Source organism: Bufo bufo, chromosome 2 (genome assembly GCF_905171765.1).
Source record: "Bufo bufo chromosome 2, aBufBuf1.1, whole genome shotgun sequence".
Lineage (NCBI taxonomy): Eukaryota > Metazoa > Chordata > Amphibia > Anura > Bufonidae > Bufo > Bufo bufo.
Genome location: NC_053390.1, coordinates 610,403,315 through 610,423,034, shown reverse-complemented (window position 1 = coordinate 610,423,034; position 19,720 = coordinate 610,403,315). Strand labels below are relative to the sequence as shown.

The window sequence follows — 19,720 nt, the reverse complement described above, 5'->3', positions numbered from 1 at the left end:
AAATTGAGAACCGGCCAGACACACACCGCTGCATGCTGCGGTTTGTGTCAGGTCGATCATCCGCCTGTCTGCTGGAACGGCCATGCCGGAGTTTCACACCGGAGATGCGAAAGTAGCCTAACAAATACCTGTAGGCTGTCCAGTAGGTAAAGGTTATGGACACTTTTGCAGACATTTTTTACTTGCACTGAATTAACAAACCACTACTTCTACAACTTGTGTGTTTGATAATATACAGTATAGCAAGCAGCTCTCCTTCCCTCAGATCAGCTTTCTGAAGGCTCGTTTTTAAAGCCCCTCTCTGCTTTCCAGAATAGAGGAGCATAAGCGTAGCGGGGGGCGATGGTCAGGTAGTTTCATCTTTTCATCTCCACAGCCACAACGGAGCGCCTTCCTGTTCCATGCCCTCGGTTCTTCCCCAGCCACACTCCTGGATAACCCCTTTAAATAGTTGAATTAAAACTAGATAGGTGACAGGAGCTCTTTATATAGTCTAATATTATTGACCTACTGTATGTCCCAATTAACAAAGTCCTCTCTTATCTGTATTTGTGGAATCACTTGGGGTTTACTGACCAATCTTTTTTGAAGATTGAAAACAAACCTGAAATCATTAACTGTGTGTATATAATATACTGTATCTATCTCACATCAGGTTATACCTGGTGCAAAGACTACAACAGGGTTCGGCCACGCCGGGCAGATTTTTCACAAGGAAATTAAGCTGCAGATTTTGCTGTGGATTTGCCAGTGCATAAACTGACATACTACACACTTAAAATCTGTACCGCAGGTCAATTTACGCTGGATTTTGTTTTGTTTTTTGTAGCATGTGGATGAGTTTTGTTAAAATCTCATTCACTATGCTGGTATTGTAAAGTGCTGCAGCTCCGTGTGGAGAAGGCTCTGCAGAATTCTGACCGCTGGGCTGTCCAGTGATAGAGAAAGCAATGCATGGTCAAAGTTTCTGAGCTTTTTGCATACTTCATACATACAAATGCACTGTTCTTATAATGCTGTGTCCAGATGTAACGTGAGCTCATGATACAATATATAGTGACATTTCATGTCCTCTTTCCGCTGCTGACGTACTGGAATACTGCTGCTCCAGTAATCCTAACATATGTTCTTGTTGTCCTTTGCCCTGCAGGAGCTACTGCCGTACGGGAAGTCCTTGAAGAGACTGGCATTAAGTCAGAGTTTCAGTCCCTCTTGAGCATTAGGCAGCAGCATAACCACCCTGGTGCCTTTGGGAAGTCCGACATGTATATCATATGCCGTCTGAAGCCACTGTCCTACAACATTCATTTCTGCCCCCAGGAATGCTTGAGGTGTGAATGGATGGACCTTAAAGAACTTGCATACACTAGCCAGACCACCCCCGTCACCAGCAGGATCGCTAAGCTGCTACTTTATGGATACGAGGAGGGCTTTCACAACATTGACCTTACTAGGAGGACCTTTCCAGCGGTTTACTCTGGACTCTCTTACTCCCTGTACCACAAAGAATTGCCAGCTACCTATGAAACTCCGAAATGACCGCTGACAAGTTTCACATTAAACAACACATGTGTCAGTCTATACCCAACTGACTCTTCAGGAGTGAAAAATACCTCAACAAGGGCAACCTATGTGTGACAAATATGTACACAGGTTTTGCTACGTATTTACAGCATTTTTAAATGTAATTATGGTATATTTTAACATGATTATATGTACTTTTCCAAAATAACGTATATAAATCCCTTCTGATCACATTTAATATATGTACAATATAGCCTGTTTAGAATTCCTTCTTTGGTAGGATCAGCTCTTTGCAGACATGGGAAGAAACAGGATAGCCTTTTGTCCTGGTGAAGTCTGCGATCCATTTTTGTACTGCCCAGTTCTCTTTAGTGCCACGTACCAATCGCTGTATTTGCGAGACCGGTAAGTGTTGTAGTTGTTGGCTTCTAGTCGTTCGGAAAAGAAGCATTCGTCAGTTATGCACTTCTGGAAGAGAAATTAAAGCGGGTTACTCTTTAGGATTACTGTATCATCATGACATTTTATCTAGTAGTTCACCTCAATGTCTTAAAAGGGCTGTCTGGTTTCCTATATTGATGACCTATCTTCAGGATAGGTCATCAATATTAGATCAAGGTAGGTAGCAATCCGGCCAGCACTCGATCCTCAGTATTGAAGAATATCTGCTTTATTTCACACTTGATAAGTCACATCCAATAAACCAGGACGCGTTTCGGCAATCTGCCTTTCTCAACAGGCCTGTCTTCAATAAAAGACACGGCAGCTGGGATCAATATTAGATCAGCGGGGGTCCGACACCTAACTCCTATCTAGAATGACATAATTGATTGGCACAGAATATTGTATAAATTGAACTCCGCATAAGCATGACCTATTTTTTTTTTTGTTATGTCCAGTTTTTACTATGACTTATGTAAAAAATGAAAATCAGACATCATCTAGTCACATGACAATCTCTTTCTAACAAAGCTAGAACCAGCCCTGTACCTGACTTGGATCCAGAGATCTCCCCATTCATTGCTCTGCTAGATTTGTATCAAGCTGACAGCTCAAATGGAACATCCTTTCTGCTGCAGCTCAGGGGGGCGTGTCTCAGCTCTCCCTATCACAGCTCAGGGGGTGTGTCCATTCTGCTGCAGCTCAGGGGGTGTGTCCATTCTGCTGCAGCTCAGGGGGTGTGTCCATTCTGCTGCAGCTCAGGGGGTGTGTCCATTCTGCTGCAGCTCAGGGGGCGTGTCCATTCTGCTGCAGCTCTCTCCCTTTCACAGATCAGGATGAAACTGAGCATGTGCGGCCATCTCAGTGAGCCGGACAAAGAAATAAGAATAATAACAAACAGCAGGTGGCGCTATACAGGTGCATTTTATTGAATAGCCGAGTGGCTATGCTAAATTTCTAATTACATGTAATTACAAAAGTATTCAGACCCAGGTGTTGGTTTGAAATATGTAGAATATTTTTCATGGGACAACCTCTTTAACTAGTCAGTACTGACCACATCATATAGTAGGGTGATTTCCGTGGGATTTCCATGGAGGAAAGTGCACTGACTTCTTTGGCCATATTTTCCTCTATGATCTGGGGGGGGAGGGGGGTACTATTTCGCTCCCAGATTGCCCAGATCCTAGATGAGTGCACAGCCCATGGTGAGCGCAATGTTTTCAAATACTTTACTGTTTCAACCCAAACCTAAGTAATAGACAAATGCATAGTTATCTTAATAGCACCATCCCCCCTTAAAAAATAACCTTCATGCATTCCCCGTGTAATAACTATTTTGGAGCATCTATTCTTATGTCTCTATGTTGTGCCATTCCTTTATTATTTCTACTAGAAGTTATGAATGAATTGCTCGCAGTCTGCGGTAATGGTACAGAGGGGTGGTAACCAGTTGTAGCATGTGCCTGCACAGTCTCAATCTATCCAATCAGTGCTGCTGGTGTCAGACTGCACAGGTACACACCCCCAACTGGTTACCTCCCCTCTGTACCCTTACGGCAGACTGCTAGCAATTCATCCATAACTTCTAGTGGAAATAATAAAGGAATGGCACAACATAGAGCAGGGATGCTCAACCTGCGGCCCTCTAGTTGTTGTAAAACTCCAACTCCCATCATGCTCGGCTGTCGGCTGATAGCTGTAGGCTTTCCATGCATGATGAGAGTTGTAGTTTTGCAACAGCTGGAGGGCCGCAGGTTGGGCATCCCTGACATGGAGCCATAAGAATAGATGCCCCAGAATTGTTATTACATGGGGAATGCATGAAGCTATTAAAACAGACATGTCAGGAGAGGTGACAGGTCCTCTTTAAGTCAACAGCGCCATGTGAACAACAAGAGGCCACAGAATTCCCCTTCAAACAGCTGATATGTGGGAGTACAACCCCCACAGATCTGATATTGCCGACCTGTTCTGAGTATAGACCATCAATATCCTGATTCAGGAATACTACTTTAACTCACCTCAGGGGTATCGCCCATTCCCACTGGTCTGATTAGCTAATTGGTTCAGAACTGTGTCTCTTATGTTTGTAAAGGGTAAACTCAATAGAGAGCAATGATGGCTGCCACAGCAGATGCTGTTTTCTGTCATATGACATCAATGAGGTTACAGTATTTCCTGTGTCAACTAATATTTAGGTCTTTGGAAATTTGTTTTAAAATGGTATAAACATTGTTGAATGCCAGAGGAGGTAACGTATAGTAAACAGTGATTCAAGAATTTTGGTTTACACAAATAGAGCTAAAGGGGTTGTCTGGGATCTTAAGAAATTTGACATTGCAGGAAATGCTTTAAAGGGGTTGTCTGCTTTTTTTATATTGATGACCTATCCTCAGGATAGGTTATCAATATCAGATCGGCAGGGGACCAACTGCTGGCACCCCCACCAATCAGCTGTTTGAAGAGAAAGAAGCGCTCAAGTGAATAGGAAGGAGCCGTCCTATTGAAGTGAATGAGATGGAGGAGCTGTAATTACACTACACGCCGCTGCAGTTGCAACTGCAAGCAGGTAAACAGTGGAGAAAAGGCAGCGCTTGTATGAGCGCAGCCTTTTCTTCAAACAGCTGATCGACAGGGGTGTCAGCAATCGGGCCCCCCACCAATCTGATATTGATGACCAATTCTGAGGATAGGTCATCAATATAAAAAACGCGGACAACCCCATTAATATAAAAATAACTATGAATTACCCATTAAATCCCAGTCCATTCGAGCACTGTTGATCTGGTGGCCCCCACTTTTCCTGTCACTGGTAACTCTAGAATACAGTGCCTTGAAAAAGTATTCATAGCCCTTTTCCACATTTTTTCACGTTACAGCCACAAACTTAAATATATTTTATTGGAATGTTATGTGATAGTCCAACACAAAGTAGAAAGTATGTGTAAAGTAAAAAGAAAATTATATCTGGTTTTCAAATTTTTAATAAATAGAAATCTGGAAAGTGTGGCGTGCATTTGTATTCAGTCCCCCTCTCAATATTTTGTAAGACCACCTTTTGCTGCAATTACAGTTGCAATTACAGTCTTTTAGGGTATGTCTCTACCAACTTTGCACATCTAGAGGCTGAAATTTTTCCATATTCTTCTTTGCAAAATGGCTCAACCTCATGGATGGAGAACATCTGTGAACAGCAATTTTCAAGTCTTGCCACAGCTTCTCAATTGGATTTAGGTCTGGACTTTGACTGGGCCATTCTAACACATGAATATACTTTGATCTAAACCATCCCATTATAGCTTTGGCTGTATTTTTAGGGTCGTTGTGCTGCTGGAAGGTGAACTTCTACTCCAGTCTCAAGTCTGTTGTAGTCTCTACCAGGTTTTCCTCCAGGGTTGCCCTTTATTTAGCTTCATCCATCTTCCCATCAACTCTGACCAGCTTCCCTGTCCCTGCTGAAGAAAAGCATCCCTCAAATCTTTTGTAACCTCTACCAGGTTTTCCTCCAGGATTGCCCTTTATTTAGTTTCATCCTTCTTCCCATCAACTCTGGCTGACTTCCCTGACCCTGCTGAAGATAAGCATCTCAAGGGCATGATGCTTCCACCTCCATTTTCAATGTGTGTTTGTAGGGTTATGTGCAGTGTTAGTTTTCTACCACGAATACCATTTTGTATTTAGGCCAAAACTTTGGTCTCTGACCAGAGCAACTTATTCCACACGTTTGCTGTGTCCCCTAGGCAAACTGCAAACAGGACTTATTGCTTGCTTTAAAGAATGGCTTTCTTTTTAAGACTCTTTCATACAGGCCAAATTTGTGGAGTACACGACTAATAGTTGTCCTGTGGACAGATTCTCCCACCTGAGCTGTGGATCTCTGCAGCTCCTCCAGAGTGACCATGGGCCTCCTGGCTGCTAATTAGTGCTCTCCTTGCCTAGGCTGACAGTTTAGATGGTAGATTTGCAGCTGTGCCATACTCCTTCCATTTTCGGATGATGGATTGAACAGTCCTCCGTGAGAAGTTCTGAGCTTGGGATATTTTTTTTTTTATAACATAATCCTGATTTACATTTGTCCACAACTTTATCCCTGACCTGTCTAGTATGTTCTTTGCTTTTCATGATGCTGTTTAATCACTAATGTTCTCTAACAAACCTCTGAGGCCTTCATAGAACAGCTGTAGTTATACTGAGAATAAATTACACACAGATGGGCTCTATTTACTAATTAGGGGACTTCTGAAGGCAATTGGTCACAATTTATTTAGGGGTATTACAGTACAGGAGGCTGAATAGAAATGCAGGCCACACCTTTTAGATTTTTATTTCTTAAAAATTTTGAAAACCATGTATCATTTTCCTTTTGCTTCACATACTTGCTACTTTATATTGGTCTATCACATAAAATGGGAAGAGACCTATATATTGCCCAAAATCAAAGTCTAGGACCCACACCTGACTATGTCATGAAAACCAACAAAAGATAATGGGTTACTTGAAGTACAAAAACGCATGTAAATCCAGAGTAATCACAAAATAACATAATTTTTATTGAAAATCACATAGAGACATGATTGACACAAATCACAATAAACAATTAACACAAGCCACAATACATTTAAAATATTAAAAACCAAGAGGACCGATGGTGGGCTGTCGGTGTATATTGAAAAAAGTGCAAGTGCAATAATCGTGGTTGGTCGCTAGTAGAGAGGTTGGTTAAACCAGACCACTATGGCTTAATAATACATGATAACAAAATTCATCTGCAAGTATATACAACAAACACTTGACCATGTGGGTGATGATACACACCACAAAGAGTAACTGGAGCAGGGAAGCAACAAAGTAAAATATGCACATAGCAAATACTAACCAACCAAGCTTGTACACCGCACACGACCACCACCAGTCCGCTCCCCAACGCACATTTCACCTTAGCTTTTGAAATATACACGACAGCCCACCATCGGTCCTCTTGGTTTTTAATATTTTAAATGTATTGTGGCTTGCGTTAATTGTTTATTGTGATTTGTGTCAATCATGTCTCTGTGATTTTCAATAAAAATTATGTTATTTTGTGATTACTGTGGATTTACATGCATTTTTGTACTTCAAGTGACCCATTATCTTTTGTTGGTTTTCATTCTATCACATAAAATGCCCAAAAAAATACATTTAATTTTGTGGGTGTAACGTAAAAAAAATATGTAAATGTTCATGGGGTATGTTATATTTTTTTTTTTTTCAAGGCACTGTATGTGGCACATGAATGCTGAAGTGGTTATGTGAAAGATGTATGTGATGTCATCACTGCAACACCAGTGAGGACCACCAGCAGCATAAAGAATAAAAGTTTTTTTTTTTTTTTTTCTCAGGAACAGCACAAGTGATTTTCACAAGAAACATCAGCAGAGTTAACCCTAACAGGCAATATGTCTGATTTAATATAATACACATCCAGCTGATGTGTGCTCTTTAAGACATCTTGTCTCTGAACGGTGGGCATTCAGAAGTGAGGATCTTCCTTTCAATGGTATAACCTGAATGCGTTTGTCCCCCTTCCCTCCATCTCCCTAATACTGACTATGATTTCTATAAGAGAACCACCGACCTTTCACCAGGTGTTTTGCAGTGCTCTCGGGTGGGTTATCAAGAATCTGGGGAATAGCACATAACTGCTGGCAGGGGTGCACCTAGCCTTTCTGCTGCCTGAAACCTAACCCCTTTGCCACAATGAAAGAGCTCATTGCCCATGGACTTTCTGCTGACCCCCTCTTGCCCCAACCTGCTGCTGCCTGAGGCGATCGCTTCACCTGGCCTCATTAGTGGTGCACCCCTGACTGCTGGATGAGACTACAGAGAAGGTTTAGTTGTTTGTAATGTTATCACAGCCTGATGAACGTTAAAAGAAAAACTTTAATAAAGTCTGTTTAAAAGGGGGCAAAGGGCCTATATGTCACAGTCTGTGACCACCAGGCAACCAGACTTGAGAAGTACAGAAAGGGACTATACAATAACCTTCTGCACTGTTACAAGTCTGGACTAAATTCCTGACTTGCTAGCAAGTAGCTGCTAATCAACTGCAAGCAGGATAACAGGACACGGTCCAAACTTTTAATGGACACTGGTGTGCTGCAAGTGAACCTTTTGGATTGTACTGACCAATGTAGCTGCATCAGCTGGTTATTGGCTGGATGGGGCTGTGTTATGTTAGCCGCACTGACTGTACTAGGCAATAAACGTATGGTCTATGGTTCAGACCAGTGCTCCACACTTATATACCCTACACCGCTATGCCTGGAGCCACTTATCTGTAGCATCACTCATCCAGATTACTCTACAGCGTGTAGCGTTTATTCAGTGTATGTGGACACACACATGCCCTCATACAGTTCAGTGCTCAGGCCAGCCTCTCAAACATCCACTCTCTTGCGGTCAGTATACTGTGGCTAAACAGTAAAATGCCACATCTAATGCACACCCTGCCTAAAGAGCCGTGTCCTGAAACTTAACATCAGCTCGAGCTTAATAAAGAGATGCCTATATCAAGAGAAGTACACCCGAACTGTTGTGTGCTAGGGCTCCGGCGCTCTGATGGCCGTCAGTTAATACAAGTTAAAAACTATAAGCTATAGTGGTCATACAGCTACATGGACAAACAAAAAAGTTATGAATATTCTAAGGAGCCCTGCTCTAATGACCTGAATTGGCAGAAGAACCGATCCAAACCGTTTAACCATGCTATTGACCGTGGGAGCTCGGGCTTCCTCTATCACCCATCAGTACCAACACGATTGTGGGGCCCCCTTGTCTGTCTTTTAGTGCATGCCTATTAGGCTGTGCCAGAGGCAAGGCCTAATAGATTTCCTGTCAGTTTCCTACTGGCAGCATAATACACTGTACTACATGTAGTTCAGTGTATTATGGAAGGATCGCATGTCAAAGTCTCCTTGTGGGAGTAATAAGTAGTAAAAGTTTTATTAAAAATAAAAATCGGGGGCGGAGCCTGGCCACTGGAGAAGATGGCAGCGTTGGGCCACAGCTCCTCTGTACCTGAGCACTATAGACCCGAAAAAAAAGCAAGTGACCAGACCCGTCATGGTCAAATATGGGAGAGAGAGAGAGGTGCCGACTCCCTAGACACCCCTAGACCCCACAAAGGTCAACAAGATATGTAGAGATTCTTCAAATCAGAAAGGAGTGCAGACACAAGGAGGTGGATCCTAGATGGCCGCGGGATCAATGGCCTTGGCAACTGCAGCTGAAGACTCAGAGACGGGGATAGAGGAGGAGGAGGGATCGGATAGCACCAACATCTCCAAGGCCTTCCTCACTAAAGCTCTGGAGCAGGCACTAAGACCGGTGAACTATCGGACATTAAGTCGGAGCTTATACAACTGGGCCACCGGGTGGAGAGTCTGGAGAACACGGCCATGGAGATTGTGGCGTACTCCACAGCCCTGGCAGGACATGTGGTGACCCACACTGATGAAATAAACAGAGCCTTAACTCTGATTGAAGACCAGGAGAACCGGAGCAGGAGACAAAACATCCGTATCAAAGGTCTCCCGAAAACATGGGCCACAGAAGCCTTACACAGGGTAGCGATGGAAGTGTTCGCCAACCTGGTAGGCCAGGAGGGGGCTCAGTCAATTATAATTGAACGTATTCACCAGGCATTGAGACCGATGCCAAAACCCGCGGAGAGACTGCGGGATGTAGTTTGCGGCCTACTGTCTTATGTGGACACAGCGCGTATTCTGACTGCAGCCAGAGAAAGAAACCAAATAACATACGAGGGGGCAGAACTAGCGATTTATCAGGACATAGTTCCATCTACACTAGCCAAAAGCCACCCCCTGAGACCGCTACTGGAGGCTTTCCAAGCCGCAAAGATCCCATGTACCTGGCTCTTTCCTTTCGGCCTCTCCATCCTTAAACGGAGCAGACGTATCGTCATTCACACCCCAGAGGACCTGGAGAAAGCATGGCCAGCGCTAGATTTGCCACCGATGGAGGTTCCTTCCTGGCTGCCGCTGACACTCACCACCCAATTGCCCGCCTTCCCTCGCCTGAACCCATGGAGCAAAGTTGCTAAGCATAAATCTCCCCAGACAGTCAAGCCACAAGGCAAGATGACGATCCAGCCAACTTTAAGATTTCTGCAACCCACCAGCACAGCGCCACAAAAACAAAGGCCACACGCAGTACTGCACCATGTGAACAGTTGTCTAACACAACATGTCCATTGCTATCAGGAACTGCAGGTCTTTATTACTTACAAGAGTTTTACTCTGCCCTATACAGCCTTAATAAGGGAGTAGGGCAGGACAAACCCTTTAACAGAATAGACCAAACGACACAGTTCTTAAAATCCCTTAACCTGCCTTCTCTCATCAGAGATGGGAGCCCATTTGATTAGACAAGTTACCCAGGAAGAGGTGAGAGCAGTAATCCACAATCGTTGTCATACCTATACCTAAGGAAGGAAAAGACCCATTGTGCTGTAGAAGCTACAGACCCATCTCCCTTTTAAATATTGACTTTTAAATATGGGCTAAAATAGATTGGGTTCTGTCCTGCCGCTGCTCATAGGGTGTGAGCAATTGGGATTTGTGAGAGGTAGAGAGGGTCGGGAAAACGCCCATCGTATATATTTCACTCCATTTATGAGGCGCACCATATTAAACTTCCCTTAGTGTTTTTGAGTATCGATGCTGAAAAAGCATTTAACAGGGTCAATTAGGCATTTATGAGGATGGCACTTCATCAATTTGACATCCCCGACACATTTATTCAAGCGATTTTTTTTCGCTATATGGACAATCGCATGCCAGGCTGCGGATAAATGGGACAATGTTCCCGGTCTTTGATATCTAAAATGGAAAAAAGACAGGGATGCCCCCTATCCCCCTCTCTGTTTGTTTTGGTGGCAGAAATGCTGATACAATCAATTCACCAGGAACCCTTAATTACGGGCATCCAATATGGCGAGAGGGACCTTAAGTGCACAGCGTTTACTGATGATCTGCTATTTCTTGTCACCAATCCGGAGACGGGGCTACTGGCTTTGAACAACAAACTTAAAGCTTTTAGCACACATTCTAACTTTGAAGTTCACCTCTCAAAGTTGGAATTAATAAATATTACACTTTCTAAGGAGGAAACTACACGTGTACCATTTCACCTTTTTCACTATCGAAGGGACCCCTGACATACCTAGGAATCAAATTCCCCAGTCACTTGCGAGAGCTTTACATGGTTAATTATGCTCCCCTATTGGAAAGTGTGAAAGGACTACTATGAAAATATGACATCCCTTTCCTATCCTGGGTGGGACGTAAGAATGTACTGAAGGCTTACGTTTTCCCCAAGCTCATGTATACACTCCAGATGGTCCCAATTGCTTTACCCTCTAGATTTTTTGCAGACATAAAACGGGCCTTCTTGGGTTATTTGTGGAAGAGGAAGAGGGCCAGAATCCCCTATAATGTATTGGTTAGGCACAGAAAAGAGGGAGGATTGGGGGTACCAGATGTCTATATGTAATATCAGGCTATACAATTAAACAGATGGCTAGAATTGGTGGATCCAAAGAGACAGATTGATGTAGCCAGATTAGCGGAACATGTTACAGGCCCCTCCCTCCTCTGACGCCTTTGGCTTCCAAACTGGCACCTTACAGACTCAGAGGATTGTGATCCTCTGTTCATTGGACTGTGGGAGACATGGTCCAAAGTACGTAGCACACTTATTCAGGGGCCTTCCCCGCTAATGCCGGCCAGAATACTTCCAGACCTTATGGGAACTCCAGCTGGGAACTATGGAACTTTTTTGCCTCTACTACTTTAGGGGAATTCTTTCAGGAACGAAAGTTTCCACCTCTTCTAGCCCTCCCTGCTTCTCTCAGACAATCTTCTTCCTTCTTTCTATACCAGTCTCACTTTCAAACGGTCTGCCGCAGTGCCTTGAGGAAATATGAACTACATTAACCCCCTTTGAAAAGCTTACTGCCTCCCCGATTCTGAAACACAAGAAAGTCTCTGCTCTATATTCACTGTTGGGAGGTCAGGGAAGAGGTTAAACCTCCTTTCCTGGTGGAGGGGGAGAAAGAACTGGGCTTAGTGCTGTCAGACAAGGAGACGAAGGCAGTGTTGGCATCATCACATGGCTTTTCACCTTGCATTCGCATCCAGGAAGGTCATTACAAACTACTCTATAGATGGTATAGAACTCCCGAATTGCTGTATAGGAGAGGGTTATTATTATTATTTGTTTATTATTAAAGCGCCATTCATTCCATAGCGCTGTATATATGATAAGGGGTGCACATACATAATACAGACAATTGCACTAATCATAAACAAGACGAGTTACAGACTGGTACAGAAGGAGAGAGGGCCCTGCCCGTGAGGCTTACAATCTACATGGTATGGGAGAAGGACACAGTAGGTGCGGATGAAGTTGGTCATGGCGGTATAGAGGCAGCAGGGTCACTGGTTGTAGGCTTGTCTGTGGGTTTTCAGGTTTCTTTTCAGGATTCTACTCTAGGTGAGAGTCTGATATGTTGGGGTAGCGAGTTCCAGAGTATGGGGGATGCGCGGTAGAATTTTGGAGGCAATTGTGGGAAGAGGTGATAAGAGGAGAGGAGAGAAGGAGGTCTTGTGAGGATCGGAAAGTGCCTGTGGGGATGTATCGGGAAAGTAGCTCAGAGATGTAGGGAGGAGACAGGTTATGGACGGCCTTGTATTTATTTGTTAGTACTTTGAAGTGAATTCGCTGGGCAATGGGGAGCCAGTGAAGGGATTGGCAGAGGGGAGAGGCAGAGGAGTAATAGGGTGAGAGGTGAATTAGTCGGGCAGCAGAGTTGAGGATAGATTGGAGGGGTGTGAGAGTGCTGGATGGAAGGCCACAGAGGAGAGTGTTGCAGTAGTCCAGGCGGGAGATAATGAGGGCATGTACAAGCATTTTCGCAGATTCAAAGTTAAGGAAAGCGCGGATCCTGGAGATGTTTTTGAGTTGGAGGCGGCAGGTGGTGGAAAGGGCTTGGATGTGCGGTCGGAAGGAAAGGGCAGAATCCAAGGTCACTCCAAGGCAGCGGACTTGGTTGACCAGGGATAGTGTGCAGCCATTGATCGTGATAGATAGGTCTGTTGGGGGGGTTGAGCAAGATGGGGGAAAGATGATGAATTCTGTTTTATCCATGTTAAGTTTTAGATAGCGAAAGGTGAAGAAGGATGATATAGAAGATAGACATTGTGGGATTCTTGATAGTAAAGTGGTGATGTCTGGACCAGATCTTTTGTTATTTGTGTGTCATCAGCATAGGAGTGATACTAAAAGCCATGGGACTCTATAAGCTGTCCCAGGCCAAAAGTGTAGAGAAGACAGGGGTCCTAGGACAGAGCCTTGCGGGACACCAACAGAGAGGGAATGAGACGAGGAGGTGGTGCGGGAGTGGAAGACACAAAATGTCCGTTCTGTGAGGTATGATGTGATCCAGGAGAGGGCCAGGTCAGTGATGCCAAGAGATGAGAGAGTTTGCAACAGAAGGGAGTGGTCAACAGTGTCGAAGGCAGAGGATAGGTCAAGGAGAAGGAGGACAGAGTATTGTTTCTTGGTTTTGGCTGTTAGTAGGTCATTGGTGACTTTGATAAGGGCAGTCTCAGTTGAGTGGTGGGGTCGGAAGCCAGATTGTAGGCGGTCAAAGAGGGAGCAAGAGGAGAGGTGAGAGGACAGTTATGAATGGACATGTTGTTCAAGTAGCTTTGAGGCATACGGAAGAAGTGATATGGGGCGATAACTGGACAAAGCAGATGGGTCAAGTGAAGGCTTTTTGAGGATGGGTGTAATAGTAGCATGTTTGAAAGCAGAGGGGAAGACACCAGAGGTTAGTGATAGGTTGAAGAGATGAGTTAGGGCAGGGATAAACACTGTGGTGAGGTTAGGGATGAGGTGGGATGGGATTGGGTCAAGTGCGCAGGTGGTCAGATGAGATCTGGAGAGTAGAGTGGAGAGTTTTTCTTCTGTAATGGTGGAGAAGCGGGTTTTGGGAGAAGAGGACCGAGCAGTTGTGCAGGGGGTCCGTGGGGACTGTGTACTGAAGCTTTCTCTGATGTTGACTATCTTTTGTTTGAAGTATTTGGCAAAGTCTTCAGCTGAGATGAGAGGAGAGGGTGGGGGCGCTGGGGGACGGAGAAGGGAGTTAAAAGTGTTAAAAAGTTGTTTATCTGACTTGTCACACTGTTGGAGATGCGGAGGTGATGTGGGTACATATTTGGTTGCATTGCCCTGTGATACGCCCCTTTTGGGACGGAGTACAGGATGTGTTACGGAAACTTACATGCCCAGACTTTCAGGTCTCACTGGATATGTTAGTCCTGGCAAGACCTAATAAGCTATATAAACCTTCTAAGAAGGATATTATTACACATTTATTAGCAGTCGCAAGATCATTAATCCCCTTGCACTGGCTGGATGTGAGCCTCCCTTCAGTGCAGAAATGGGCTAGCAAAACTGATCAGATTTGCCAATTCGAGGAAATGTCCAGTTGGATCAGTAGAACACATGACAGATTTCTCAGAGTGTGGAAGCTGTGGCGTGATATCACACGCTCCCTCTGAACCTAACGGGGATCCCCCCCCCCCCCCCCCCCCCATCCCTATGTCCTGACCTATTCAGTGCATAGATGATTCTGGGAGATAACTCCTCTTAAGTGCCACTATACTAGAAATGTCAGAAGAACAGAATAAAAAATGTTATGTACCCCAAAATAGTACCAATGAAAACTACAAGTGCATCATGAGTTTGGCTGGATAAAGCAACAGGAAGTGTTACATACAGCATGGAAACAAACCAGAGTCCATATGTTTACATGGTGAAAATGGGTCAGAAAAACCTTTTGCGGCCACCTCCAAGTCTGAATGCGCTTCTATTATCCCATCCATTGCACAAGTGTGATACATATAGCTAAGTTTGCTCTTTCTCTCATTGGATGTCTGATGGCACACAGAGGTAACAATTGTGGTAACAACATATATGTGTAGGATCTGCTCTACTGAATTTAGATGCCCACTAGCGTAGAGATAGGTATTAAATACAGTAGGTTCCTGCCTGGATTGAGGTCACCTTGCTGTGGTGGGTGGGCACAGATATTTTTTGATCAAAATATATTTGCAAAGAACCTCATTTTTATCATATCAAATGTGGTATTAGTTTATATATAGATTTTGAATTTAGTGCCTTGAGAGTGCTGTTATGTTCTCTATTTTTTTCTCATTTTTCTGTCGCCATGTACATCCGCGTATTTATTTATTATATCATGCTGGAGGTGCCTAGCATTTTTGTGTTAAGACACTGGACATACCACAATCTCCTTACCAAGAATTTAAATTGAAAAAGATTGCTTTTGGTGACAGCTAATAATTTTTAAGTTATACAGATAGGGTATTTGTAGTGACAGTTCCTCTTTAAATGGGTTGGGTCATGTCAGCAAATAGCATTTATCATGTAGAGAACGTTAATACAAGGCAATCCAGCAGTGGTGGCCGTGGTTACACACAATAGAAAAAAAGCACCAGCCTATGTACAGTCCCCATGGTCCCCGCCATCCGAGATGTTGGCACTTTTTACTATAGTGTGCAAGCACGACTGATGGATTGCACGGTGGTTGTAACCATGGAAATGAGCAGTGTATAATATGGTGGAAAAATGAATTCAGCCAGCAAAGGAAGCAATATGGACATTCACAATACATTAGTAAGTGCCTTGTATTAACTTTCTCTACATGATAAATGCCACGTGCTGAAGTGAGACAACCTCTTTAATGTCTGAGAAATTCAATTCTTTAGAATAAGGACAGTTAATTCACTGTAAGTACACATTTTTGGATAGAATAGCATTTTAAGATTTTACAAGGAATTTTTGTGTGAAGTAGTAATTATATTGCCGTGTTACTGACTATAAATAAAGAGCAGCAATGATTTCTCATAGAACAAGAACATTTCCACACATCTCTGGTAAATCTTGCGTGCACAGTTGTTGTTACTTTTGTTTATTTGACTAATGTCATTTCTTTTGGCGTACATATTGCAATGAGCCGGACCGTGGGTGCAGTTACACGGACGCCAATTATGCAGTGGGTCAGGATATGAGTATAATAGTCTATAGTTTTTGTTCAGCAGGAATCTATCTTTTCTGCTTCTATCATGTTCCTGGAGCTCTCTTGCAGGATAAGTCGTCTGCTACTGGCTCTGTAATATGGCAGGAATTACTATCTTCTGCGCTATCTGTCTTCTGTTGTATTGGGGACTGACTAGCTGAGGAGGAATTTGGCTTCTCCTGGTCTCTGGACGGTACTCACAGTTGTGCTCACAGGGTATGGTTCTTCCTGGAGTTCTGGAGGTGGCTGCTTGCTTTCCACCAGCTGAGGCTGAAGGCTCAGGCTGGGAATGATGATCTTTTGTCTCAGAAGAGACTGGCTTGGATCCCTAGAACTGGGAGCTCCTACTCGCACAGCCTTCCCCGAGCCGGGGTTGCTGGCCCACTAACTGAACTTCCTTCCCCACCCATGAGGCAGGATGTGGGAACATTCCACACCTCCTCAAAGAGGGGGAGCTAAACTGGAATGTACTATTCCAGTCTAGAAATGCTAAACTGAACTAAGTCCCTGGTAAACACATTGATGCCACCTGCTGGTGAACATGGAAATTACAGCAAATACATTTAACAAGGGTTTCAATGCACATTAGTGAGGATGTGATGTTAAATTACACAGGATGACAATGCAGATACACTTAACAGGTTGTAGCGGGGTTAAAGAGTTTTGTAACATAACTTTGGGATGTTACAATATTACACAGAAAATTATGGACAGATTGTACGAATTCTTAATTTGCTTTGTGTTAGACTACATGCACACGACTGTTGTGTGTTTTGCGGTCCGCAAAACACGGATGGCGTCCGTGCGCGTTCCGCAATTTGGGGAACGGCCAGCCTTTAATATAACTGCCTATTTTTGTCTGCAACGCGCGGACAAGAATAGGACAGGTTATATTTTTTTTGCGGGGCCACGGAACGGAGCAGCGGATGCGGACAGCCCACGGAGTGCTATCTGCATCTTTTGCGGCCCCATTGAAGTGAATGGGTCCGCATCCGAGCCGCCAAAACTGCGGCTCAGATGCGGACCAAAACAATGGCCGTGTGCATGAGGCCTAAGAGGTTTTTTTTGGAGTGTGGGGGCTAAGGGACGGTGTTAGAAAATGAAAAATAGGATATCTCAATAATAAATACATTTTTACAAATTCCATTGTTATACTAATTAATATTACACATTTAATTGTGTATTAGAAACTTGGAAGTATGGTAGATCACTTGGATGTGAAGCAAAAAGTAATAATTTTTTAATGCTTTTTCAGTTGTCAAAACTACCGTAGTTGGTTAGAAACATATCTGTAAGGTCTCAGGATCCCTTTTATTAATCAGAGCTGCTAAAAAAAACTGAGCTTCTTCCTGGGGCAAAAGTCATTCTTATATTACATGGGCACCATTTGCTTGGATTGTCACCATATTCTGAGAGCCATAACATTTTTATTTAGACTCGGCATTGTGAGGACTTACCGTAAGCTACTTTCACACTAGCGGCAGGGACCTCCGGCAGGCTGTTACGTCGGGTGAACAGCCTGTCGGATCCGTACTGCCGCTAGTGAACGTGTGCCCCCGGTCTGCCGCTCCGTCCCCATTGACTAATTTATTCCAGCAGCCTCTCGTCGTGCGCTGCCGTTCCTCTGCCGGAACTCCGCCCCGCCCCCATTATAGTAAATGTGGACGCAGCGGCATTCCGGGGGCACACGTTCACTAGCGGCAGGACGGATCCGACAAGCTGTTCACCCGACGGAACAGTCTGCCGGAGGTCCGTGCTGCTAGTGTGAAAGTAGCCTTATTTTTTTTTTCTTTTTGCAGGATGAGCTGAAATTTTAATTTGTAACATGTTACTTTTTGATCTTTTGTTATTTCATTTTATTCAGGAGGCGAGGTGAAAATATCAGTTCTAGTATTTTTTTTAGCTTTGTATGCTTGGATAAATAACATGAGATTGTAATATTTTGTACATTTTTGTATGTAGCAATACCAATAGCTTTTTTTTGTATTATACATTTTGAAAGGATTAAAAAAAAACGATGTTTGTGTTGAACTCGTGATTGTTAGATCAGTTGTATAATACACTGCAATACTTCTGTGTGTTGTGCCTATTGTAGCTTCCCATTAGGTTCTGCCTTCAGCAGAGCTGTATAGTACTAGAATGACAGGCAAGGGAGCTTTCAGTGAGGCCTCTGCTGCCATGGAAGCTGCTCAGAGCTGAGGGACCCTCCCTTCATCTAACCACTTACATGCCACAGCTGTTATTGCGTGGCATCTAATGGGTTGGGGGGCAAAACTGAGGGACATAGGGACTGCAGTTGGCACCTCAGTAGACCAACCTATTATTTAGACTCCAATCCTTTGTGTAGCCTGTGCTTACCACTAGTGGCATAGACAACAGTGATTTCGAATTGCCACTACATTATGATATGAACATGCCTTTTTTAACACACGAGTAATGGTGCAATTTAGGCTTCTTTCACAATTGCGGCACGGCACAGGCTGTTCCAGCATAGAATGCCGGGAATCTGCCTGACTAAAACCGTTGCGTTCAGTGGTTTTTGTCCAGCCCAATCCTGGCATATTTGCCAGGTAGCAGCCGAATCTCTGTCCGACCCAATTATAGTCAATGGGGCCGGCGGGCGTTCCGGTAGCATCCGGCAATGTCAGATCCAAAGAAGTCTGGCCGGAGAGCTGATAAGCAAAATGTCAGCCCTAAATCAGCTGTCTCTAGCAATAATTTCTTACATGCCAAGAGGATTGGAGGGCAATGTGTACCTAATGAGTACTAACCCATTGGTAAAAACATGTGTTTGCCTAGTGGAAGAGAAAAAAGAGGGCTATCAACCCTAAATCGATCCCTGTGCAGGGTCACCCTTTAAATGGTTAAAACGTAACCTTTAATGTTTATATTTATAAAAGGATACGACAAGTGTAGTCCATTAAAACTAAAACTATTTTTTGTGGCCCAATGTCAATGAACGTAATGGTAGAGTGCGTTGTTGGCTCTCTCCCCTTGCTCCTTTCTTACACCCCTAAGTGGGGGAAGGAGAGGGAGAGGGGAGAAAGACGACACTCCGACCATTCAGTCCCAGCTCTGGCAAACTAGATGTAGTGTAGTTTAAAGCTGCTTGCGGAATCCAGAGGCTGAATATTCACATTCAAAGCAGTTATACTCAGTGTGGAGAGAAACCTCTTCCACTCCTGGTGTCTTCCCTCTCCTTCCTCCACTTAGGGGTGTAAGAAAGGAGCAAGGGGGGAGAGCCAACAACGCACTCCACCATTACATTCATTGATATTGGGCCACAAAAAACAAGGTGCACACTGATAGTTTTAATGGACTACTCTTGTCATATCCTTTTAATAATATAAACATTAAAGGTTAAAGGGGTTCCGCAGTTTGTTTAAACTGATGATCTATCCTCTGGATAGATCATCAGCATCTGATCGGCGGGGATCCGACACGGGATCCCCCGCCGATCAACTGTTTGAGAAGGCAGCGGCGCTGGCAGTAGTGCCGCGGCCTTCTCGCTGTTTACCGCAGGCCCAGTGACGTCACGACTAGTATCAACTGGCCTGAGCGAGGCTATGCTCTGTTCACTTGAATGGA

At 44.0% G+C, this 19,720-nt stretch overlaps 2 protein-coding genes across 2 annotated transcripts in view; one reads left to right on the top strand and one right to left on the bottom strand.

Moving 5' to 3' along the window:
* Positions 1 to 1,560, top strand: part of NUDT6 (nudix hydrolase 6) — a 36,084-nt gene extending 34,524 nt beyond the window's left edge. The window contains exon 4 of the mRNA XM_040418420.1: positions 1,151 to 1,560. Coding sequence (XP_040274354.1) covers positions 1,151 to 1,539 — 389 coding nt within the window. The 3' untranslated portion in view covers positions 1,540 to 1,560. The remainder of the gene's footprint in view (positions 1 to 1,150) is intronic.
* Positions 1,561 to 1,776: 216 nt separating this feature from the next.
* Positions 1,777 to 19,720, bottom strand: part of FGF2 (fibroblast growth factor 2) — a 73,346-nt gene continuing 55,402 nt past the window's right edge. Inside the window, exon 3 of the mRNA XM_040418421.1 lies at positions 1,777 to 1,992. Coding sequence (XP_040274355.1) covers positions 1,807 to 1,992 — 186 coding nt within the window. The 3' untranslated portion in view covers positions 1,777 to 1,806. The remainder of the gene's footprint in view (positions 1,993 to 19,720) is intronic.